The sequence below is a fragment of the Erythrolamprus reginae genome, chromosome 12 (genome assembly GCF_031021105.1).
Source record: "Erythrolamprus reginae isolate rEryReg1 chromosome 12, rEryReg1.hap1, whole genome shotgun sequence".
In the NCBI taxonomy this organism is placed as follows: Eukaryota; Metazoa; Chordata; class Lepidosauria; order Squamata; family Dipsadidae; genus Erythrolamprus; species Erythrolamprus reginae.
In genome coordinates, this window is record NC_091961.1 from 12,736,708 (window position 1) to 12,762,139 (window position 25,432).

At 41.5% G+C, this 25,432-nt stretch overlaps 3 protein-coding genes and 1 long non-coding RNA gene across 6 annotated transcripts in view; 1 reads left to right on the plus strand and 3 right to left on the minus strand.

Moving 5' to 3' along the window:
• Window positions 1-1,569, minus strand: part of DDHD2 (DDHD domain containing 2) — a 46,622-nt gene extending 45,053 nt beyond the window's left edge. Inside the window, exon 1 of the mRNA XM_070765212.1 lies at window positions 1,342-1,569. Within this exon, the coding sequence (XP_070621313.1) occupies window positions 1,342-1,474 (133 nt within the window). The 5' untranslated portion in view covers window positions 1,475-1,569. The remainder of the gene's footprint in view (window positions 1-1,341) is intronic.
• A 906-nt stretch (window positions 1,570-2,475) lies between these two features.
• BAG4 (BAG cochaperone 4) lies at window positions 2,476-12,677 on the minus strand. 3 transcript variants are annotated; one of them, XM_070765214.1, is made up of 5 exons: window positions 12,288-12,677; window positions 8,277-8,378; window positions 6,439-6,696; window positions 5,430-5,672; window positions 2,476-4,055 (listed from the first exon to the last, which is right to left on the minus strand). In XM_070765214.1, exons 1-5 carry the CDS (start codon window positions 12,288-12,290, stop codon window positions 3,567-3,569), a joined length of 1,095 nt encoding a protein of 364 aa, XP_070621315.1. In that variant the 5' UTR covers window positions 12,291-12,677; the 3' UTR covers window positions 2,476-3,566. The 3 variants fall into 3 exon arrangements, with proteins under 3 accessions (XP_070621315.1, XP_070621317.1, XP_070621316.1); XM_070765216.1 differs by having other exon boundaries at window positions 12,081-12,506; XM_070765215.1 differs by lacking the exon at window positions 12,288-12,677 and adding an exon at window positions 8,487-9,974.
• On the plus strand, window positions 12,591-24,009 carry LSM1 (LSM1 homolog, mRNA degradation associated). The gene is made up of 4 exons (XM_070765217.1): window positions 12,591-12,958; window positions 14,337-14,405; window positions 22,037-22,152; window positions 23,474-24,009. Exons 1-4 carry the CDS (start codon window positions 12,613-12,615, stop codon window positions 23,642-23,644), a joined length of 702 nt encoding a protein of 233 aa, XP_070621318.1. The 5' UTR covers window positions 12,591-12,612; the 3' UTR covers window positions 23,645-24,009.
• Window positions 13,944-22,140, minus strand: LOC139174704 (uncharacterized). The gene is made up of 2 exons (XR_011560414.1): window positions 21,914-22,140; window positions 13,944-16,909 (listed from the first exon to the last, which is right to left on the minus strand). It is a non-coding gene; the product is annotated as an uncharacterized lncRNA (long non-coding RNA).
• Window positions 24,010-25,432: the final 1,423 nt, after the last annotated feature.

The window sequence follows — 25,432 nt, forward strand, 5'->3', positions numbered from 1 at the left end:
ACAATTAACAGAAGACCAGGCTGAGCCAACAAAAACTGAATAATTAGGGAGAAGAATTTCAAAGCCTTCCCAAGAGGAATGGATCCTGCTCCGAGGCCTCGGAGCTGCTGAGACTTGAGGGCAATCTGGGCAAACCCAGAGTTCGTGTCCCCAAATCCAGCGTGGCCAGCCTCCCTAAACTTAAATTAAAGTAAACCAAGGCACTCTGGTTGGAGGTTTAGCCGGTGGAGAATTAAGCCTGAGCGTCCCAAAGCCCACTCCGGGATCCACGCGGTGGACTGAGGCCTACGCGACTGGCAGGAGGCCAACACGAGAGGCCTAAATTTAAAAAGGGCGCGAAGGCCTTCGCGCCGAAAATTCGCTCCGTAATAAAATTCTTAAAGGGGAAGCGATCGACTAAGTCCAGGAGACTAGAAGAAGCGTCTCACTCCGCAGGAGGTATATTTTAAGCCCTTTAACAATAATACAATAAGGATTTTATTTTTTTTATCAATGAATCAATACTTGCACCAAGACCTCCAGGCCAAAGGATTAAAAGAATCCACAAGCGGCAGCGGGGATCGTAACCGGCAAAAACAGCCGGGGGAAAACGAAACCGCAACTTCTCCCAAAGAAAAAAGCCGAGCCTCAAACGGCTGGCGCTAATAGTGCAAGTAAACAAATAAAGATAAATAAATCTTACTACTTTTGAAGGAAAAGATCGAAGGGAAGGTGTTAGAATGTTGAACGAGCTATCACAATACAACCGCAGGATATGCGAACTGAGCGAATTCTGGGGAAGGGGCGGATCCGGCAAGCTTTTTTAATACTAGGCTCAGTTCCACCGGATTGGACATGAGCAACCCATGTGACTGCTGGACCCGCTCCTTCAGTACGGAGAAAAGGATAAAAGAACAAGAGGTTTGTAACCAAGATAATCACTTCATTGAGCAAATTCCATATGATAGACACCGCATTTTGCAGGCTGAAACACTGCACAAATTAGCCATAATTATCCATCATTACATGCACTCCTGGATAGGGATTCAGAATGGCAATAATAATGTTGCCTTAAAAATGGAAGATATAAGATGTGTTTCACTTAACTCTAGCAAACACAATAGGGAAAGACATCAGGAAATATACCTTGACCTTCTTTAATTTCATTTGAGCATTTGACGTTGTTTGTTTAAAAACAAACGTGATTAAACTTTTTAAACATTAAGATGCAGAAAAAGTAAGAGTTTATAAGTTCATTCAAGACAGTTCATTATTTTGTAGTAGAAAGATAAAAGTTCAATTTCTTTCAGACAGTATTCAATTGCAAAGTGATGTAAGATATGAAAGATAGTACTTATCTACCATCTCTCCAGTTTCGAGATTGAACATAGTCTGGAGTCCCGGAGAGAAGGGCAATCTCAGTGGGCAAGGAGGCAGTAGAGCTTAGAATATCTGGGAGGAAGGAAGAGGACCCTCCCTTGCAGCTCATAGTCATTTTAGTCTGGCAAGATTCTGTCTGTAGGCAAACAATAAAGAAGTTGCTAAGAAATAAGTCTTCATTCTTGTTTTGTACAGCCTGACATCAATCTTGCCAGACTAATACTATCTACATAACTATAGATATACTATGCGAACTATTTGGGAGATTCTGCCTATCAGACAATTTTGCTGTCTTTTTTATCCTTTGCAAAGATCTCCTCCCTCCAGACTACATTCAACCTTACTTCCCTAATTTATCCCAACAATGCTGTTAGGCAGTTTGGGGCTGAAAGAAAATGCCAGGTTCCAAATTACCGTATTTGATGGGAGTATTGCTCTTCCTGGTCCCCAGTTGTGGGATATATTTTTAAAGTAAAATACACACACAACCCAACACTGCAAACGTAAACCAATCACAATTCTCCCATCTGTTATTTTATATTGTTTTCCCACTTAGTCTTTTAGTTTTACATGAAAGCCTGAGAGACTGTGCTTCACTCTAAAACTGATGTAAATGATTACAGAACAAAATTGGAACTGGAATTTCTTTGGATGAGTTGAGAATAAGAACAAACCTAACTACAACAAGCACACAAATTAAGTGAGATATGACTTTTGTTCTCCTTATGCAATAGAAAGATTTTCCATATAAATAGTACTGACTCTTTAAAACAAGTAAAAATATGAAAACTGAACATAGTTTTTCCATGGACATTTCTTTCCTACCAGGGAGAAAACTGTATTAAGAAACTGAAAATGTGTAGCTTTCGTATCCAATACATAGAATTGTTGTAGATCTATTTAATTTGTCTGCTGATCTTGTTCTTTTCATTGCTGAATTATATTTATAATATATTCCCACCCTCGCTTTATAAAGTTTATAAACACCTCAGATTTATAGCAGAAAAAGCCCATGCAATGTTTTAAAAAATCACTACCATCTAATAAGTTCATATGGCAAAAAAACCAGTATCAACTAGGCCTTTAAAATTTAATGAAGGAAATTAATAGCTAATGTTATAGCCAAATGTGTATTTTTCTTTCTGCTTATATTCAGAGTGCAAGAGCACAAGAAAATAGGAACTGCAATACCATATTTAAGATGTGTTTTCTGTATCATTATGTACAGTCGTCTTTTAATGCAGCAAGTCTTTTATATATTGTATGAAGTTCTCACTGATACACTTCTAATATTTATTTTATTATTTTAGCTATTTATTGCCCTTTTGAACAAGGGCTACACTGCGAAGAGCTGATGATGATACATGATAGCAGCCTTACCTGACCACCACAGGTACGGGAACTGATTATTCCAAATCAGCTAATAACAGATTAAACTGAAATATAAGCAATTGTAATACGGAAAGCCTACGTCACAACTAAGCAGTTATCACCAAATTCTCCTGGTCCAAATCCTCATAATTAGTTCATTAGTTGAAAGTGGCAGCAACTCAACCATCTTCTAGCTTCCTTCTTTTTATCCCATCTTTTTTTCCAAAAATAAAATGAGGATTATATTTGCATAATAAGGGATGGATGAGGGAGAAATAACGTCAAAAATGCCTGAGTTTTGGTTGCACTAGTGATACATGGCTTACCAGCATGGTTGCACTTGAACGTACTATATACCAAAAGATATTACACAATTTACGACAAACAGGAAGAATCAAGAAATAACGCACAGGAAAAGTAGCTAAAGAGCCTGAAGTCATGGCTTTACTGGTGCTGCACTGCAACTTAAAGATTTTTTTTCTACCTTTCAAATATTACAAGTAACTTGCTAAAGTCCTTGATGGTCCAGGATATATTCTGAGATGTAAATCCCAATCTCTTTCTGACAAATGATTTCTCTCTTGTAGCTGGTAAAACTATGCAACGAAAACCCTTAAAACAAGGGCCAGGATTCCATCCCATTTTACTCACTGAATGGGATAATCACCATAGTAAACCGGATTCTAGATCTGACCTGTTCGTTAAATCAGATCAAACTTACCATGCTTGTTTTTCTAAAGTCAAAATGCACATCCCCACTTATTGCTTTGGAGGTCAAGAGAAAAGCCAGAGACCTGTAATAATTTCAGGACTGGATTTTAAAACGGTCATTCACATTAAAGACCCTTCCTTTCCAGTTCTTCCAGTACAGCTTGGACTCTACAAACTGCCTCTTTTCTTGCCTGGCGCACATTGTCCTGACCACCTGTCTCTACCGAGTCCAGTTCCAACAACTTCTTGGTCAGCATTTCTTCCAGCAACCAGTAGTCCTTGTCTGTCTTTTTACCTACAAATTCATCCACTTCTTCTTCCAACAGTTCAATTCCCTCCATAACCTGTGCAATCTTCTGTATTTCAGGCTGCACATTAGTTGGAGGTTGTATGTTTGTTTTAGAAGCTGTTCCAGTGCTAATCACAGATGGCTTCTTTTGTACATTTTCATACAGCTGGGGTTGTGCACTGTACTGCACTTTGGAGTTGGAAGCAGATGGCTTAACTTCAAGCTGTGCTGGATTGTAGTCATCCATGGTCCCAGAAGGCAAACTATTGGCTTCAGGAAGATAGCCATGTTGGTTAATTCCTTGATCCATGTGGCTAAAAGAATCCTAAAACAGAAAAAAAGCCATTTCAACCACTCTATTCGTTCCATTTCCCCCCATCCTGTCCTGAAAATCCTGCGAAAGCAGATCCCTAGGTGGCCAATATTGCCAGCCTGCCTCTCTGCATATTTGTAAGATTTGCATCTTCAAGATGTCAGTGCAAAAAGGCTCCAGTACTGAAGGCCACTATGGATAGGGCCTGAACTTTGAACCTGTCAGAATGACATCACAATGTGCCATGATCCAATAGCCTAAAACCTAGGTGAACTTATCATGTGTTCTATAGCAGAGTAAGAAGTTTCCCCAAAAACAAGAATGTAAGAGCTCACTAGACTAAATGCTCCCTTCCTCATACACATACAAAACTGTCAACTAGAAACAGCAATGAAACTGTAGATAAACATGTAAACTCAATAGCCATACATCTATCAAAGATGAGCATTGCCGATTATATTAGGCTTCTTTTTAAAACTTTTATTATTTTATTGTTACTGATTTCTGCAATGCATTTCAATCACGATCGAACAAGATTTCTCCAATATTCTACTCAAATGCTCTTTGCAAAATATTTCTATACCAATACTTGTTGAATATTAATTATCCTGTTTTTTAAAATAATTTTTTTGCTTCTGCAATTCTGCATCTATACATCTATCTCTAGATGTACTATAATATTGTACTAATCCATTTTTTTAACATTTAAAGGCTGGGTCTGCAAATTTATCAAATCTGATTCACATTGTACAAATAATATAAATCCAAACTTTGTTTCTCAGATGGAGAGCTAAAAATAAATCAGCATAGGTTTTCATTTTTAGTAAGAGTTGCCTTAACTCTATATAGTCCTTTACACTTCAAACACTTTCATTCTTTCTATATTAATTTTCTACCGTATTTTAGTGAGTTCGTTAGTATAGAAAGAAATTATATCACTTTCTTGTATCTGTTTATAGCTATCTTGTATCTGTCTTAATTTTGCTCGACTGGGCTTTTTCATTGCAAGTTAGTGACACTTTGACAAGTTTATTTTAAATTAAATTACTAAATAATTTATTTTGTCTGATTGTTAGTGTTTTCAACCAGTTTCAGTTTTATCAGGCTTTCGTTTTAAAAAACTCAAAGGAGAGAGGGAGGGGGAGGGAGAGTATGTGTTGTTCACTATCCCATGTACAACTGCAAATTGTATATTCTCTGTTGTTTAGCTATTTACAAATTAGCAATAGCAAAACTAGAAGCATAACACAATTATTGGCAAGGACAACACAATTTAAAAGAATAGAAACAATGGTATTTTGAAGACACAATTCTAAATTTTCAGCATATTCTTTAATATTTTGCACTAAAGGTTAAATAAACTCTTTGTGTATTTCAAAGACCTACCTTTGGATTGTTATTTGGGGGGTGTAGAGTAGACACATCACTCCTAGGCCAAGATTCTGCAACATACTGATTCCCTTGCCCTGCTGGGGGAGGGGGCCAACCATAGGGAGGCTGCATTCCATAAGCGCCAGATGTTTGCCAAGGGGCATCCTGAAGTCCTGGTTGAGGAGGGGGTGGCCTCTGCTGAGGAATGTTAGGATTGCAATCTCCATACGGATAGGGTGGGAGCGGAAAGGCTGGGCCCTGCAGGAAAAGGGGGATACAAGGATAGATGTCTTTAACCACCCAAGGAAAACTCAAAACTTAATTTAAAAAATTATAAGACATTTCTAGTAGTGTTTCTGTGGCATAATTAATTCTTTAATAGAAAAACAACAATCCCATTATCTCTTCATGCTTCAAAAATCCCGGCCCTTTTCTGATTATGGTCCATCCATGCAGGGTGTAATACAGCTAAGTAAGCAATGGTTTTCCCATTTCTTTATCCTCGTGATCAGGACACATGCGGGCAACACTTTACAGATGCCTCTTCACAATATCCTGTGTGCTTTTCCCTTCTTTCAGTATTCGAATGCTCCTTTTCATTTATTATAACTACATCTTCCACTTAAAAAGAAGAAGGGCAGCAATTGAAACAGAAAAAATAATATGTCCTAGAAGCCAGGCGACAAGTTCCAAGCCTCCCTTAAACATGAAAGCCAGATGGGTAATGTTGTGCCAGTCGCTCTTTACAGCCCAACCCACCTTATAGATTTGTTGTTAGGGAAAGACTAGAACAGTGTTTCCCAATCTTGGGCACTTGAAGATATTTGGACTTCAACTCCCAGAATTCCCCAGCCAGCGAATGCTGGCTGGGGAATTCTGGGAGTTGAAGTCCAGGTATCTTCAAGTGGCCAAGGTTGGGAAACACTGGACTAGAAGGCAGGAAGATTAGGTATGTTGGTTGTCTTAAGATGATCAGATGCATACATACACACACACACAATGATGATTCATATCAGATATTTACCTGCGGAGGGGAGTAACCTGCTACCTGTCTCCTCACCATGGAACCTTCAGCTGGACAGTCTGGAGGGGGGTAATTCCAGTTTGGTGCTGGTGGTGGAGTTCTATATATGCTAGAAGAATCTGTGGAGTAAGTGGCAGGAGGGTGGTCTGAAGAATAGTATGTGTTTGACTGTGGGAGACTGGGATATGGTGGCGGCCCTGCCCCAGGAGCTGGGTATGGAGGTCCATAGACACCATTTGTGTAGGAAGAATCAATTCTCTGGAGGACAAAAAGAGAAGCTATTTTAAAAAAGCCTATCTTGAAGAGAAGAATTATGATATCAATGCCTTATTCAAAGACATTTCCAGCCCTAGTAAATAAAACTACACTGATACCTCATCTTACAAACGCTTCGTCATACAAACTTTTCGAGATACAAACCCGGAGTTTAAGATTTTTTTGCCTCTTCTTACAAACTATTTTCACCTTACAAACCCACCGCCGCCACTGGGATGCCCCGCCTCTGGACTTCTGTTGCCAGCAAAGCACCTGTTTTTGTGCTGCTGGGATTCCCCTGAGGCTCCCCTCCATGGGAAACACCACCTCTGGACTGTTTTTGTGATGTTGCAGGGGAATCTGAGCAGTGCAAAAAATGGGTGCCTCGCTGGCAACGGAAATCCAGAGGTGGGGTTTCCCAGCGAGGGGAGCCTCAGTGAAATCGCAGCATCGCAAAAACACAGAGGTCCGGAGGTGGGGTTCGAGGACCTCCCGACTTCCATGTTTTTGCGATGCTGCAATTTCACTGAGGCTCCCTTTGCTGGGAAACCCCACCTCCGGACTTCCGTTGCCAGCAAAGCACTCGTTTTTGCGATGCTGGGATTCCCCTGCAGCATTGCAAAAACACAGAAGTCCGGAGGTGGGGTTTCCTATGGAGGGGAACCTCAGAGGAATCCCAGCAGTGCAAAAACGGGCGCTTCGGCTGGCAAAAGGGGTGAATTTTGGGCTTGCACGCATTAATCGTTTTTCCATTGATTCCTATGGGAAACATTGTTTCGTCTTACAAACTTTCACCTTAAGAACCTCGTCCTGGAACCAATTAAGTTTGTAAGACAAGGTATCACTGTATTAAGATTTTTCAGATCTTGCAATTTTTAGTTACAGACAATATAGAATAGACAGTAGCTTGTAAAAAAAGCTAAGAAGGAAACAAAAAGAACAGAACATATCCATGCCAGCAGCCAAAACTCAGATAAGCGGAGATTAACACTAGACAATCAAGCAGAAAACAATACCCTAATCAAGAAATTATAAAGGAGAAAACCACACCCCCACTTGCCCAGAAAAGAAGCTACTATAAACAGGGAGCAAATCCCACAATCACTTGCATTTATGTTAGTTGGGTAATGAAATGTTTGCAAGTAAGCCACCAAGCTCAGAAAGCACCAAGGATTCTATAGCAAAAGAAGCTGTTCTATTTATTACTGTTATTACTGTTTGCTTATTTCTGCTAACAATAAAACAAAATGACCCAGTTGGGAAGATATTAAAATCACTGATACTTTTATATAAAAGAAACTATTTGCATAGAATAGTTGGTCTTGTGATGACAGGCTAATAAACAATTTAAGACAGATTTTACGAACAATCATTTAGGGAAAAATTTCAGGTCTTAAGTTTTGCAACCAGGTGACACCTAACTTTTTACACAAAATATTATACAACAGAAACCCTTGGAAAATCTATATGCTGCATTAATTTGACCTTTTAAAAATCTTGTTATATACTACCAACTCTCAAACAAGAAACTTAATTATTCTACAAGAAGCCATGTTCAGAGAAAATGCAGTACATTACTCTACCTGGCCTTGAAGTTCTGATCCAACAGGATATGGATTTGAATAGGAAGCTCTTGGAGAAGAATTCCAGTAATTGGGGGCATACCCAGGATAAGGAGGCTGCTCCTATAGGAAAAACCGATACATTTAATTTCTCCAAAGGATTAGGGTCACACCTAGAATATTTCTAGAATAGTATATAGTTAACTTTGGCATTCAAGCTGAATGTCATACCATCAGTAGGAAGTTCAATAGAATGTTGCTGGAAAATCTTGTTAATCCATGGCTACCAAGCTATTCAGCAGGCTACTTGTAGCCATATGTGTGATTTCTGTTGTAAGAAGATCCTTGTAGCAGAGCAGCCTCTAAAAAACAATGGCTTGACTTGAAAAACTTCTGGTGACTGTGTGGGAGTGCTGATAAAGCCTTCTTGGCTACAGTATGGAAATGGTTTGCCTCTAGATTCATCCAAAATATTTTTCAACTTCACAGGGTAGTTTATAACCTTCGTATTCCAGAATTCCAGCCAAACTAAATGAGGCACAAAACTGACTCAAAATCCATTAGGTGCTGCTATGTGCTTTAGCAATGCTAATAAATGCATAACTTGAGTATGATTTCATTTTAGTAAACATGGAACAGTGTAAGAAAATACAGTGGTTTTTTCCCCCCAAAAAATAAGACAGTGTCTTATATGTTCTTTTGCTTCAAAAGATGCATTAGGGCTTAATTTCATGGAAACACAATATAGTGATCACCCTGGCTGGCTGTCCCACCCCTCAGCACGCACACAAGAAGTGGCAACCACATGGGGACCAATGGGGCCTGGCAGCAGCTGCAACCTGCCTGCCCCTGGGTTGACACACTCTTCGCAGCCTGTGCAGTGCAGGTGAGTTGATTATCTGTCCAAGCAGCAGAGGCAGGACCATGGAGAGGAGGCACACGATCAGAATGTGCTGCATGGCTGTGGAGAATCTGTGGCCTGGAGCTGCCGGTCAGTTGCGGGAGGCTCATCTTCATGCGACAGCACCAGCAGCAGGTGGAGGTAGGGGCACCGGGGGCAGGAACGCAGGTGATCCCAACACACTGTGCGGGCCACAGGCAAACCGATCGATGCAAAAGCGAGCTGCCCGTGGGCCCTCTGGTCCCTTGGTTGGCACATTCTGGGGCTGCACAGAACAAAAGCCAGGAGATCCCAACACATCGTGAGGGCTGCAGGCAAGCCTAGAAGCAAAGATGAGCTTCCTGAAGCAGCCCATTGTTACTTGGCTTTCCTGGGCCCATCCAACACGTCCAGATTCCCTGCACCCCCTCCCCGGGTCTCTGCTTTTGCCTGCTTGTTGCACAGGTACTCAATTCACTTGTACTGTGCGGGCTGAGGTTGTTACCAGACTTGGCCCGTGCGATTGTCACTTCCAATGCTAGCCACGCCCACCCTCTTTCACTTGGGCTTAGGGGGGTGGTAGGGTTTATATGAGGTGCACATGTAAAAAAACAGGCTGGGGATTTTTTTCAGGGTAGGTCATATTTTCGAGGCGGGGAGAGAGAGAGAGATAGGTGACTAACAGACAGGCAAGGAAGTCTTGTTTTATTGATGATACATTAACACTCATAACCACTGGCAAAAATAGGATGAGCGCATTGTAGAGGTCCAGTCTTTTCAAGGTCATATCAGGACCTTCCTTTTTCAGAATGCAACATCATTTATATTTATATGAACACAAAGCTATGATTAATAACAAATCATAATTTTACCTGCAAAAATCAAATACTGGGAGGGGAATAGTTAAGAAAATCAGAGAGTAGGTGAATGAAGTACTTTCCTCTACAGTACTTCCAGCATTACATTTCTGAAATGTTTTATAACACCTTAAAGCTTAGCTCATTTGTTGGATGATCATTACAATACCCAAACAATTGGAAACTCTTGTGGTAAAAGGCTACATACTACATTCTTGGAAGGATATTATAATAATCTGATAGGAATAATCTGGAAATAGTGACTATATAGCAATGATCTCTTCCAAGCAATTATTAGAAAACCTGTAATCTTCAAATGATAAACACTATAAATAAGGAACACATCATAATAACCAATATATATATTCCAACAATACAAATTCAAATAACTCACTCATACTATATCTTTGATTTTATTTCAATTATATAAGTCAGTCAGATAGTAACACTAAATCCTCTAAAAAATATCCTATTGGCATCTGAAAGACCAACCTAATTACCACTGCATAAACTCTTGTGGATCTCCATTTACTCTTACAGACTGAGATTTTTTAGAAATGGAAGAATTAAGGTGCTGCTCAAAATATCAATTATAAGTAGATAAAAGATCATAAAATACCATCCTCCTTTCCTAAAGGAAAACAGTCTCAGCTGCTATCCATTTTTCTTTAACCAATAAAATTTCCACCTTATATTTTATGAGCCGCCTTAATGAATTGTTTAAACTTAGATATTTTCTACTGGTAATCTTTAACCACCTGTAATAAAATATCAGTGTCTTTCACGACCTATTTCACCAAGCTATTAATTTAAGTGGTATCAAAACACAATTTGAAATAATTGTTTTTATATTTTTAATATCTGCTGGTATTTGTCATGCAGTAAAAATAACATTGGTAAGTCTATGTATGTTTAGGTTAATAATATCAACCTGGGCAACACCTTTCCTTTTACACTTACTATTTACTGAATGGCTGGCAGGAGTGAGTAACAAAAAAGTAGGCTTTATCTTAAATCTCTCTTCAGCAAACTAATTAAAAAATGTTGCCTGGTATTCTTATTCACAGCCAATCAAACTGTCTAAGAATTTATAGAATGCAAGTATAAATAGTTTGTCATCTGTCCTCAATGTGGCTTAACTGGAGGAATACATATTTAGTTATTTCTTAAAATTCCAGACTAAAACATTTTCCCAGAACAGGAAGTTAATAAAACAAAATGTGAGTTTTAAAATATATTAAAGTTATTTCTATTCCAACATTAAAATAAGGTGTCAAGAATTGTAGTAATAACATTGTATTGCTCCTTACATCCACTAGTTTCACTAACTCAGTGTTTCCCAACCTTGACTACTTGATGATATCTGGACTTCAACTCCTGGGAGTTGAAGTCCAGATATCTTCAAGTTGCCAAGGTTGGGAAACACTGCACTAACTGATGCTTAGGGCTATCTCATCTCTAGTAGTCTTAAAATTTTGTAAGCACAGTCTCCTCTCCACAATGCCAGTTATTTGTATTAAAACTAATCTCCCAAGAAATAGAAATTCAGAACATACCCCCTGCTCATTAAGAATTTTCTAGGTGTTAAACTATTACACAATTGTTCAGAGTTTAGATTTAGGTCTTCTTTGTTCATTCAGAATCTTTATCACTCTTTTTAAATTCTTTATTATTACAATCCCAATTTTCAAGATGGGGAAAAACTAGGATACAATCATCTAAAAATAGCTGCTTCAAAACAGCATCTTTTACACAATATTACCACAGTTCCACTATGAATTACTTTTTTTAAAAAAAATCTATATATATTGAATATTGATATTCCATATATTGAAGACAATGAATCAAGTTCAAAAACAGAAAACAAATAGCCTAAATAGCAGCTAAAAGCCAGTTAAACCCGCCCAAGCTTTGAAAATAAGCTCTATTTGCCATGTAACATAATGGTGAATGAAAAAACCTTCTAGGAATACAAAAGACATCGAACAATTTCTTAGAACCTCCCTTCAGGACACAGAATTATTAAAAAGAGAGCATGGAGCGTTTCACTGTACACAGCCCTAAAAGAAAAGACTAAACAAAACTTACTTTATGTTTTCCCCAGATTTATCCTCCTGTAAACGGAGAATTGTGTTAGCCAGCAAGTCTTTTTCCAATATGGGAAAAAGCACCCACCAAAAACATTTCCTGAGTCTCTGGGCTCCATTTTCAAGAATTGAAAGTCTATTCCTGGGGGCAGAGGAAGATGAAAAATTCTGGATAGGAACAAGATGACGACAATCCACCCAGACTTACCATTTTCTTAATTTCTTCTAACCAATCCAAGGTCCCCCTCCCCACTTTTTTTTCCTTAAGCCAAACCAAGGTTTTGTTAAGGCTCAGCTCCGGCGTGCGTGCATTTGGAGGAATGCATCAGGCAGAGTCAGCTAAGCAATCATTGAAACAAACGAGGAGGGGAGGCATAACGAGGAGACAAAACACAACTAGCTTCGTTCCACTTCCTCCTCAGAGTAGACGCAGCAGAGCACGTGGTAGCACCTCGGGGGAGGGGGAAGCGCAAAGGAGGCGCAGACGGTGGCCGGAGGGGTCAAGTACGTCACATAGCGTTAACAACTGGGAGATGAAAAAAATAAAAGTGGCGACTGGGCCCGTTACCTGGGAGCCGCCCTGGACTGCTCTCTGCCCGCTGCCGCGGTGCTGGGCACACCTAAATGTTGCCATGCCCCACGGGGGAGGCTCCGGTTCAGGTGGAACTCGTTCTGTTCCGCGCAACCTCCTCAGCGCCGCCGCCATTACGGACTCTCAATTAGTATTTATTATAGCTTGTGCTTCCGGACCGGGCGGGGAGAGGCCAAGAGCAGGTTCCGCTTCTCCCAGGGCCGACGCGGGCGGCGGAGCTTCCGCTGCGTCCGGGGGAAAAATGAATTACATGCCGGGCACGGCCAGCCTCATCCAAGATATCGACAGTGAGTTGCGCGCTAGGGCGCCCCGCCTCAGCGCGGGGTCGCTTGGCGCCTGGCGGGTGGCTCCTTTGCAAGCGAGCCGGTCTTCTCCTCTCGTCGGGTTTTGAACCAGCTTTCTTCCCACTTCTTTCCTGTCGATAAATGCCTTTGCTTGAGGAAACGGCATTCACTCATTTAAGCGCCGTTGTTCTGCAGGGCTGCAGCAGGAGGCTGGAGTCGGGCCACGAATGCTAAGGGGGTGAAAAAAGGGGAGAGACGCCCCCCCTCCGTCCCAAAAAGAAGCGTGGAGCGCTGCGTTGTGGCCGATTTCGGTTTGAAGGATTTGAGGCTGGCGAGCGTTCCGTATAGTAGTAGGATTTCCTACTAGTTTGGAGGGTGTGTGGAGGATCCCTTGGATTTTCCTGGTTTTTCTTCTCTTGTTTTCTGCCTTGGAAGTGGCTTGTGAAGGCTTTAACTTGGCTTGCTGTGGGCTTTGAGCAAGTTAATTAAAATATTGTTAGTGGAATAAGCTACATTTGGGAGTAACCCATAATCTCAAAGCCACTGTTGAATTTTTTTAAAAAATGGAAGGGTTGAAGTCCTCTTCCTTCCTTCCTTCCTTGCTTCCTACCTACCTACCTACCTACCTACATATCAGAGACATTGAAACCTCAGTCAATCCTGTTTTACACTAGTCTGATGTTTTATATGATAGTTTCCTTCAGTGATAGATTTTTAACTCCATTTAGATATATTCTTAAATAAGCACCTGAACCACAAAATAGCTGGCTATATTTTTAGGCTGGCATGTTCCATATGGTAAATTTATGCTGCACTGTGCAAAAGAACCTCTGAACACTAAGATGAGTAAACCATAGTTTATTGTGTGTTATAAGCATAAAATGTGGCCGACTGTTAACACTGTAAAACCCAGCATTTTAAAATGGCGTGAACTGGAGAGTTTTCAACTGGTTCAGAGCGATTGAGGAAGAAAAATCAAATTCAAGAATAGAATAGAAATTTTTTTTTATTGGCCAAGTGTGATTGGACACACAAGGAATTTGTCTTGGTGCATATGCTCTCAACGTACATAAAATAAAATATACATTTGTCAAGAATCATGTGGTACAACACTTAATGATTGTCATATGATTTCAAGCAATGAAAATCAAATTCAAATAAAGCTAATTGGATCCCTGCACCTCTCTGTGAATCTGATCATTCTTTATAATTCCAAATAGCAAGCCTAAGTGGAAAGCATTTTGGTAGAAAACACACAGAGACAGATAGGAATATATTTTGGAAACCTCCAAAGCTCATAGACTGTAGAAAAGCTAATTCAACTATATAAAAGGTTTGATTTTTTGCAAATTAATTTTCCTCTTTTTTCCTCCCTTTCCAGAGAAACACTTAGTCCTCCTTAGAGATGGCAGAACACTGATTGGATATTTACGCAGCATTGATCAGTTTGGTATGCCAAACCATTATCTTTTCATTCATGTACCTTTTTGATGGTCCTTCGTGTAGCTAATATTTTGCCAAACCAGGAGTTCAAAGGAAAAGATAGGATTGAGGAAAGAAAGTGGGAGAAGAAAAAAAGAAAAACTTGACATTTTATTTTGAATGTAGTTATTGCTGACACAGTGCATGGAATTAGTTTGGTGTAATGGTGAAGACATCAAGAGATTGTGAGTTTTAGTCCTGCCTTAGACACAAAACCAGGGGTTTTTTGGGGAGGGGGGTGTCTCTTAGCCCTAGGAAGGAGGCATTGGCCAACCACTTGCAAAAAATATGCGAAGAAAACTGCAATCAATGCAGACACCAGGCATCAAAACTGATTCAAAGAAAAAATGTCAAGGACTTTCTTGGATTAAAATCAAAATAAATGATTGGGTTCTTAGGGTACCTTCAAAAGAAGTTTGACAGCAAATCAATTTTTATTCTGCCTTTGCACCAGGAGTTCAAAGCAGTGTACATGCAATTTATTACTCTCTTTTCCTTCCCTCCACAATAAGCCTGTAGAATTTTATTTCATGGCCTCTGGGGAAAAGCTATGGTTCAGAAGTCATCAGGCTCTCCCAAGCTTAGTTTTCATGCAGTATGTATTGTTCACCAGATGACCAGAAAGATAAGTCAGAAATCTGAGTATCCAGCACTGAGTAATACAGCACTGGATTAGTGTAAAATGAGGCAAGAGAATTGCATTCCAATGTCCTTTATGGATCAATGGTGCAAACATTCCCAAAAATTTTATCACAGGAGCGCAGCAGCAAATAATTTTATTTTCAAAAGCAAGAGTGATTTTTGAGAGGCAGTCTTCTCCCCTTTAAAATCTGTACCTGGCCTGACTTTCTGCTAATGAAATTCAGCTGCTTTGCCATGGAATTTGATTTATTTATTTGCTTATTTATTTGACTTCTATGCCACCCTTCTCAAAATGACTCAGGGTGGCGTACAACATTGTAAATACAAACAATATATGTGAATAAATCTAATTATTTTTTTAAAAACAGATATACAAAGTTAGCAAAGATTCTAAAAACCCCACATACAGTCATCCACATTCATCCAATTCAATCATTCATAATATCAGCTGGGGACAATCTCGTTACTCATGGCCCCCATGCCCACCAGCAGAGGTAGGTCTTCAGAGCTTTACAAAAGACCAGGAGGGAGGGGGCAGTACATATCTCTGGAGGGAGTTTGTTCCAGAGGTCTGGGGCCGCCACAGGGAAGGCTCTTCCCCTAGGCCCCACCAGACAACATTGTCTAGCCAATGGGACCTGGAGAAGTCCGACTCTTTGGGACCTAATTGGCCGCTGGGATGCGCAAGGCAGAAGACAATCCTGTAGGTAGTCTGGTTCTAAGACATGTAGGGCTTTATAGGTCATAACCAGCACTTTGAATTGGTTGTGCAACCAATGCAGCTCACAGAGGTTGAAATGTAGGCAGATCTTGGGAGCTCCACAATAGCTCGTGCAGCTGCATTTTACAAAATTTGCAGTTTCCGAACACTCTTCAAAGGCAGCCCCATGTAGAGAGCATTGCAGTGATCGAACCTCAAGGTGATAAGGACATGAGTGACTGTGAGAAGTGACTCCCTGTCCAACTAGGGCCACAACTGGCGCACAAGGCGTACCCGTGTGAACGCCTCCCTCGCCACAGCTGAGAGATGGTCTTCTAGGCTCAGCTGTGGATCAAGGAGGACGCCCAAGTTGCGGAGGATTCCCCCCCCAAAGGGGTGATGGATGGATACATGGAATTGTCCTTGGGTGGCAAAACCCACAGCCACTCCATTTTGTTGGGGTTGAGTCTGAGCCTATTAACGGTCATCCAGACCCTGACAGCCTCCAGACACTGGCACGTTACCTCTTCACATTACTGGCACATCACTGGAACATTACTGCTTCGCTGAGTTGACACTGGGTGGAAATGTATAGCTGAGTATCAGCAGCATACTGATGGTAATTCATCCCATGCCGTCGGATGATGTCACCCAGCGGTTTCATGTAGATATTAAAAAGCAGGGGCGAGAGGACCGACCCCTAAGGAACCTCACAAGGGAGGGACCTAGGAGTCGACTTCTGGCCACCTGCCAATACCAACTGCAACCGGCCAGAGAGGTAGAAGGCAAACCACTACAGAACGGTGCCTTGGACCCCCAACCCTTCCAGCCAGCGCAAAAGGATACCATGATATCCTTGATTTTCAGCTGTTAGCTGTTAATTCAGGCTTTAAGTATTGTACATGAATACCTAAAAGTGCAGTTTGCTGCTGAACTCTGCTGTACCACTAGAGGGTAGCAAATGCTACACGAGATCAAGATTTAGGCATGCTTCTAATTGGGTTTAGAGAGCTTCACTTGAACTTGGACAATCTGATTATAAGAATCATAAAAGTAGTTCCTGTTCTTAGAAGTGCATTGCTATGGGGCTGTTTATCAGGCTTGGGGTTTTTTGTGCAGATGGGAAACATCTGTAAAAAGAAAAACAGGCTTAGAAAACCAAGAACTCGATGATTCAACTGTAAGTGACATATAATCCCCTGTATTGTATACAACTATTTTAGAGCTTAGGCTAGTTCCGGTATACTAAGAAAAAAATAACAAGAACCAGGATTGACCCAACTCTCAGATTTAATTAAAAAGTCTATTTTTTGGCAGAGGCCCAACAGGTACTCGTCCTTTTTTCTCTATTTTTTAGTTTTTCTTTTCTGTGCTGGAGAAAGTTGGAAAGAAGTTTCTATAAAAAGGCATGGGGCTCTATTTGTATGTCTGTAAGCAGTATAATTGTCTAACAATGGAATATAATGGGACAAAATTTGGTGCAGAATGAGAAATTGCTAAATAAAATACAGTGGTACATCTACTTACGAACCTAATTCGTTCTGTGATCAGGTTCTTGAAGTAGAAACGTTTGTAAGAAGAAGCAATTCTTCCCATAGGAATCAATGTAAAAGCAAATAATGCGTGCGATTGGGGAAACCACAGGGAGATTCCTAGAGAGGCTCCACAAAGGCTTCTCCTGCCTTTGGAGTTTTGGAGGCTTGGGTTTGTAAGTGGAAAATGGCTCTTGAGAAGAGGCAAAAGAATCTTGAACACCCGGTTCTTATCTAGAAAAGTTCGCAAGTAGAGGCATTTGTAGGTAGAGGTATCACTGTATTGAGTTTGAAAATGGATTAGAGCAAAGGGGACTGCAGAAGAATAAGACTTCCTGTGTGTATCTCTGATACTGCTCAATGGTTGAAATATTTTCTAAGAGGCTGTGGGCATAGGATTTAAATCTTCCTGTATTTACCTATGTAAGCATACACACAAATGCAACATGGATGGAGGGCAAAACCCCACATGGAGATGCAACGTATGCTTTCATTTACATAAGAAAATGTGGAAACCTCCTATGGACATTATCAGCAAAAGTCTTGGGAAAGAATATCAGAAGCCATGTTCTGTAGGGTTTCCCTAACTTAGTCTTTAATTTATAATTGTTTATAATCCTGGTGGGCTTGACCAGAGGAACATAACTGAAATAGCATACTGTATTCATTTTCTAGAATGAGAATAAGCATGGTATTTGTATATTTCTGTGGCCTGATTTTAATATTTAGTGGGAGGAAGTCATTGAGCAGAAGTCCGAAAGGTTCATTTCTCTCCAGATGTGGAATTATTAAACAATGCTTATCTGCAAATAATCAAATCCCACTAGTGGTTGGGTAGGCATACCATTATTGTTGCATTTGATCACATTCTTACAAGTAAACCTACAAATAATTGCAAGTGAGCCTGTGCTGACATGCTGTGGTTTGGATTTAACACTGAAAAAATGTTGTGGGATAAGCACATATGGTACATCTGTTGGAATCTCCTTATAGAAGCTGTGGGTTTTGTTTTTCTGGGCTTATACAGTAGTTGTGCAAATCTAGGAAAATCACAGCAGTTAAGGAACAGTGATATGTATACTATAAGTACCTTGTTCACTATGTTTACTGTTTTCATTGTTCAAATGCATTTTTTCATGGCATCATATTGTATGAGCCTAGAGAAAGATACAACTGCTTAACTGCCAACAGATGTGGGATGCATCTCCTTTCCACTTTGCAAGATCGTTTTGGCTTCCAATCCAATATGTACTTAGCATTCTGCAGTTTCATCCTGGCCATATAGGACAGCAAGCCCACTGCCCTACATCCAACGAGTCAGTCGAGGTGACTGGGGCACGTACTTGTCCACCTGTCTGGGAAGAGTTTGATCTGGTGACACCTGATGAAGTGGACAAGGCCATTGGAGCTGTGAGTTCCGCCACCTGCTTACTGGATCCGTGTCCCTCTTGGTTGGTTTCGGCCAGCAGGGAGGTGACGCGGAGCTGGGCCCAGGAGATTACCAACGCTTCCTTGGGGAGGGGAGTTTTTCCATCACTCTATAAAGAAGCGCTTGTGCGCCCCCTCCTCAAGAAGCCCTCCCTGGACCCAGCTGTGCTTAACAACTACCGTCCAGTCTCCAACCTTCCCTTTATGGGGAAGGTTGTCGAGAAGGTGGTGGCGCTCCAGCTCCAGCGGTCCTTGGAAGAAGCCGATTATCTAGGTCCCCGGCAGTCGGGTTTCAGGGCCGGTTACAGCACAGAAACCGCTTTGGTCGCGTTGATGGATGATCTCTGGCGGGCCCGGGACAGGGGTTTATCCTCTGTCCTGGTGCTCCTTGACCTCTCAGCGGCTTTCGATACCATCGACCATGGTATCCTTCTGTGCCGGCTGGAGGGGTTGGGGGTGGGAGGCACTGTTCTTCAGTGGTTCTCCTCCTACCTCTCTGGCCGGTCGCAGTCGGTGTTAGTGGGGGGTCAGAGGTCGACTCCTAGGTTTCTCCCTTGTGGGGTGCCTCAGGGGTCGGTCCTCTCCCCCCTGCTATTTAACATCTACATGAAACTGCTGGGCGAGATCATCCAAGGACATGGGGTGAGGTATCATCAATATGCGGATGATACCCAGCTTTACATCTCCACCCCATGCCCAGTCAACGAAGCGGCGGAAGTGATGTGCCGGTGCCTGGAGGCTGTTGGGGCCTGGATGGGTGTCAACAGACTCAAGCTCAACCCGGATAAGACGGAGTGGCTGTGGGTTTTGCCTCCCAAGGACAATCCCATCTGTCCGTCCATCACCCTGGGGGGGGGAATTATTGACCCCCTCAGAGAGGGTCCGCAACTTGGGCGTCCTCCTCGATCCACAGCTCACATTAGAAAAACATCTCTCAGCTGTGGCGAGGGGGGCGTTTGCCCAGGTTCGCCTGGTGCACCAGTTGCGGCCCTATCTGGACCGGGACTCATTACTCACAGTCACTCATGCCCTCATCACCTCGAGGTTCGACTACTGTAATGCTCTCTACATGGGGCTACCTTTGAAAAGTGTTCGGAAACTTCAGATCGTGCAGAATGCAGCTGCGAGAGCAGTCACGGGCTTACCTAGGTATGCCCATGTTTCACCATCACTCCGCAGTCTGCATTGGCTGCCGATCAGTTTCCGGTCACAATTCAAAGTGTTGGTTATGACCTTTAAAGCCCTTCATGGCACTGGACCAGAATATCTCCGAGACCGCCTGCTGCCGCACGAATCCCAGCGACCGATTAGGTCCCACAGAGTTGGCCTTCTCCGGGTCCCGTCAACTAAACAATGTCGGTTGGCGGGCCCCAGGGGAAGAGCCTTCTCTGTGGCGGCACCGGCCCTCTGGAACCAACTCCCCCCGGAGATTAGGACTGCCCCTACTCTTCCTGCCTTCCGAAAACTTCTTAAAACCCACCTTTGCCGTCAGGCATGGGGGAACTGAAACAACTTCCCCTGGGTATGTTTAATTTATATATGGTATGCCTGAGTGTATGTCTGTTAGTATATGGGGTCTTTTTAAATCGTTAAATATTTTAAATCTGTTTGGATTATTTATGATTTGTTTCCACGTGTTGTGAGCCGCCCCGAGTCTTCGGAGAGGGGCGGCATACAAATCTAAGTAATAAATAAATAAATAAATAAACTTGGAAGCTGATTTGTTTGTAGGTTAGTCCATTTTGGGCTGAAAGAATGGGAGATAGTGTTCTGTTAACATCATGTTTATTTACATGTATGGAAATCCTGCATATCTTTGGCTAGCAGATGAATTAGAGGATAAATTAGTGTTAGATGCCAGACTGAGTTTGGATTTGCATACCGCTGTACAGAATATACTTCATGTTGAAAAAATGAGGGATGTCAACTGTAGTCTTGATTTTGTTATGCATATGAAATATTGGAGAAAGGCAACTACTCAGTAAGAAAGCATAGAGAAATAGTTGGAATCTGCAACATTCAATAAAACAATTACTAAGTGAAGCTGCTTCTGTGCTGATCTTCCTTCAGCTGTCCTTTCTTTTATAGACCCAAAAAGGTCATTAATGCAGAGACTACTGGTAAAGTTACTTTTGCATTGTAAACATAAGCAGTTGCTAAAACAAGGATTACCTATGTTATATGCTTCCTGATAGCACAAATGAACCATTCCTTAAGAACAATCGTTAATAAAATCTTATTTTAAATTGCCACATTTACTTTCTTGATCCTATAATCTTCTGATTACCAAGATTACCAAGCTTTTGTAAATGGGCTTGTGAACACCTTTGATGGATTGTTCTCAAATCACCAAATTTGAATGCTGGAGGTGTGTACTCTTAGATTCTCAAGACTATTTAATTCTGACTTAACATGGAATGTCACTTCAGCTATTTTGTTCTATGGCTTAGAAAAGAACACTCCAGCTATTTTGTTTATGACTTAGAATATTATATGAACTGTGGATTATTTAACAAACAGTAGTTAAGGGAACTGTGATTTCAAGCAATGTGCAAACACAGACACTAGCTAATCTTTCCTGAGCTGCTTACTTTCATTTCTTTGTTTTCAGTACCCTAGAATGTAAGTACAATCTTTCCTGTCTACAATTCTTTACCCCAAAGTTAGGGGTCATTTTTGGCCTTGTTACTGGGGAGGTGAAAGCTTGAGGTGGTTCTTTCTGCCTGCAGTGCCTGTGATTTGTTCTTGAGAGTTTGCATTGTGAGAAACTCTTGAATAATGCAATATAAGTTGAGAGGTTTTTGGTGCTCTCTGAGTTTGGTTGTTTTTTTGTTAGACACTGATGATGTTGCCTAGTTGGGATAATGAAATGTTTGTAAGAAAGCAACCAAGCTCAAAGAGCAAAACGGCCCCCAAACTCTGAGCTACAAATAGTCTCCTTTATTGGCAGTATAAGTTACATATATGAAAAAAGAAACACCATTATGTTTGCAAAAAGGACATCTAATCAGTGTGAACAGCTCTCATTGAGCTGTTGGATGAAGAAAATAAGATGAAGATTCATTTTTACAGGTTGGAAGAAAAACAGAGGTCTCATAAGTGCTAAATAGAAATAATGCTTCCAATGCCAGACAATAAAGAGGAAATATTTGCTAATTAGTACTATTTGCTTACCTCTTTAGAACGCAGTTGCACAGAAACGCAAAGGTGGAAGGTTACAGCCTATTCCTTTACAAGCAGCCACATGTTTCATCACTCTTTCCATCTTTGTTTCTTTCCTTCTCCCTGGACTTTCAGCAAATCTGGTTTTGCACCAAACAGTGGAGCGCATTCATGTGGGCAAAAAGTATGGCGACATCCCTCGTGGCATCTTCGTAGTCCGAGGCGAGAATGTTGTACTCCTGGGAGAAATTGTAAGTCAGCTACTGGTTTTCCTCCCCCCCGCCCCCCCCAAATTGCAGGCTTCTTGGAGCAGAATTCTGGGATTTGAAATTCTTACAGCTTAAAGCTGTGATGGTTGAGAGACACGGCTACAATTTAATTCTTAATTGATATTAGCTGGCCTAAATTGGGATTACAGGCACTTGTGGGTTGATCTCTCTGGAGACCACAAAGTTGGAGAAGGATTTGGGTTTTTAAGGAGTTCTTTATTCTTTAAAAAGGTAAAGATTTCCCTGTCCAGTTGTGTCCAAATCTAAGGCACAGTGCTGATCTCTTGTATCTTGGCTGAGGGAGCCAGCATTGTCCAAAGACATTTTCAGTGGTCCAGTGACCAGCATAGACCAGATAGCATAGTGCAGTGTTTCCCAACCATGGCAACTTGAAGACATCTGGACTTCAATTCCCAGAATTCCCCAGCCAGCATTCGCTGGCTGGGGAATTTTGGGAGTTGAAGTCCAAATATCTTCAAGTTGCCAAGGTTGGGAAACACTGGCATAGTGCACAGAATACTGAAGTGGTGCCTATCTACTTGAATTTGCATGCTTTCAAATTTCTAGGTCAGTGATGGTGAAGCTATGGCATGGGTTCCACAGGTGGCTTGTGGAGCCATATCTGAGGGCATGCAAGGTATTGCCCTATGCTTCAGTGCACATGTCCGCACTGGTCAGCTGATTTCCAGCCTTCATTTCAGCCGTTTTTGCTCTGCCCTGGCTTCAGGAAGCCTCCTGAACCCTTGGGACTGTGAAAAATGGTCCAATGAGCCTACTGGAAGTCTCAAGGCTTCAGTGAAGCCTGCGCATATGCATGGGGAGGCAATGTGGGGGGGGATTATGTGCATGTACAGCAGGCAGTGCGGGGGTTGTGCACATGCACGGGGGGAGGGCATTCCATTATGGATGTGGGCACGTATGCGCATGCTATTGAATGCACGTGCACCCTTTTGGCACCGGAGCCAAAATAGGTTCGCCATCACTGTTCTAGGTGGATGGGAGCCACCCTGTTGCACAGAGCTTGGGTCTCAAACTCAGGCTGTCAGCTCTCCAGTTGACAAGCTCAGTGTCTTTAACAGTTGAGTCATATTCCCACTCACCTTCATTTTGCTTCATTTTTATTCTTTATGATAAATGGTATCTTTTGTTGCTTTTTTAAAATTGAGAATTGTTTGATAATGTGGAAGAGGCACTAAACATCCCTGTACAAATTCACAGCATATGTGTTTTGTGTCTCAGAGGGAAGAAATGGCTGTTTCTTCCCAATTTCAAGCCCTAAGAGTATTAACTCTTTCTACTGCAGGACCTGGAGAAGGAAAGTGACACCCCTTTGCAGCAAGTCTCGATAGAGGAAATCTTGGAAGTCCAACGGGTAGAGCAGCAAGCGAAGCAAGAATCAGACAAGTTAAAAATGCAAGCGCTGAAGGAGCGAGGCCTCTCCGTTCCAAAGGCTGATACATTAGATGAATACTAAGTATTTACCTGAACTTTCTCCCAAAGGTTGAGGAGACCGTGTACTGTAGTGCCCAAGTGGTGGACAACTAATTTTTTTATTATTATTATTATTTCCGATTCCTTCCCCCTCCTGCCCACTCCCCACCCCGCAGTGCAAAAACAATTGGATCATCATGATGCAATTTTTCCCATTTCAAGAAAAATCATTATTAACCATGCTGGATGAAATATAATACAGCATGATGAAGCAAGGCTGTTTTAGGACATTATGTTTATTATTATTTTTTCTAATACAGAGGTGACTTTTGGAAGTGGGGAAGTAACCCTTTCTATGTAAATAAAAGGTGATTCTAAGCACTGTTGTAAGACAGGGTGGAAGCATTATGGAGAATTCTGTCTTTTTTTCTTTTTTTAGTCACCAGGGCATTTTTCTAGGGGGACAGAGAAATGACAGAAAAACACTTTAGTCTTCTGAACTGGGTTGATGGAAAATTTAAAACCCTCAAATAAGGAGGGTAAAGGTTTCACAGGAATATTTGAGTTGGGTTTTTTTGTGAAAAGTTCTTGATGACCTCTTGTTCTTGATGGCTTGGTTGTTCACTTGCAGATGTTTCAGTACTGAACCAGATAACATCATCAATGAAAAGGTAACATCTGCAAGCAAAGAACCAAGCATAGATAGCACCAAGAATTCCATAGTTAAATCCTGAACTATAGATATATTATCTTCTGTTGCTCTTGTCTATCAAATTGCAGAACAGCAGAACTGGAAGAGATCTTGAAGATATTCCAGTCCAATCTCTGCTCAGGCAGGAAACCTATACCATTTTAGACAAATGACTGCCAAGTTGTAAAAGTTTCCAGTGATGGAATATCCACAACTTTTGGGAGCCAACCATTCTACTGATTAATTATTCTCACTGTCAGGAAATTTCTGCTTAGTTCTAGGTTGGATCTCTTCTTTATAAACTTCTATCTGTAACCTCTTGTCATGCCCTCAGATGCTTTGTAGAATATGTCATCCCCTCTTCTCTGTGACAGCCCCTCAAATATTGGAAGACTGCTATCAAGTCATCCCTATCCTTCATTAGACTGCATGTACCCAATTCCTGCAACCATTGTTTAGCTTCCAGACCATTAATTATGTTTGTTGCTCTTCTCTGCATTCTTTCTAAAACTGATGGCTAAATTTTTACGTCACCATGTTCTGACCTGAGTGCGAGAAATGGCATGCAAAACCATACCATCTGGACTGCACAGCCTTGCTGGCCTTCGTGTGCACATCCAAGCCAAAACCTGGAAGAGCAGCGTTCCAGTGCGCATGTGTGTCCTGGCACCCGAACTTCTGGTTTCTGGCACAGATGTGCACCCCACACAACAAAAACCAAAAGTTCAGGTGCTGGCATGCACTTTTGTGCGGGAACACTTCTCTTTCGGGTTTCAGTGTTCTCATGCATACAAAGGCCAGCTGACTGGCACATGTGCACAGGGATGTGGAAGAGCCAGCGAGTCCACATGGGATAGTTCTGCATGCCATTTCCGACACGTGTTTCATAGGTTCACCAACACAGTTCCAGAGTGAATATTTTTTTTGTATGGTAACCAAAACTAAATGCAATCATGCAAATAGCCATTTACCAGAAAACAAGAAGTAAGATTGTTCTTGCCATTTCTTCTAGTTCCCAAGAATGATCCCGTCATTCAGTGTAGTCTTATTTTCTTGGCAATTGAGCTCACTTGCAAACAAAGACAGGTTTCTGGTGCTTCCCTTGCTGCATCCTGAGAAGACCTAGGAGCACTTAAAAAA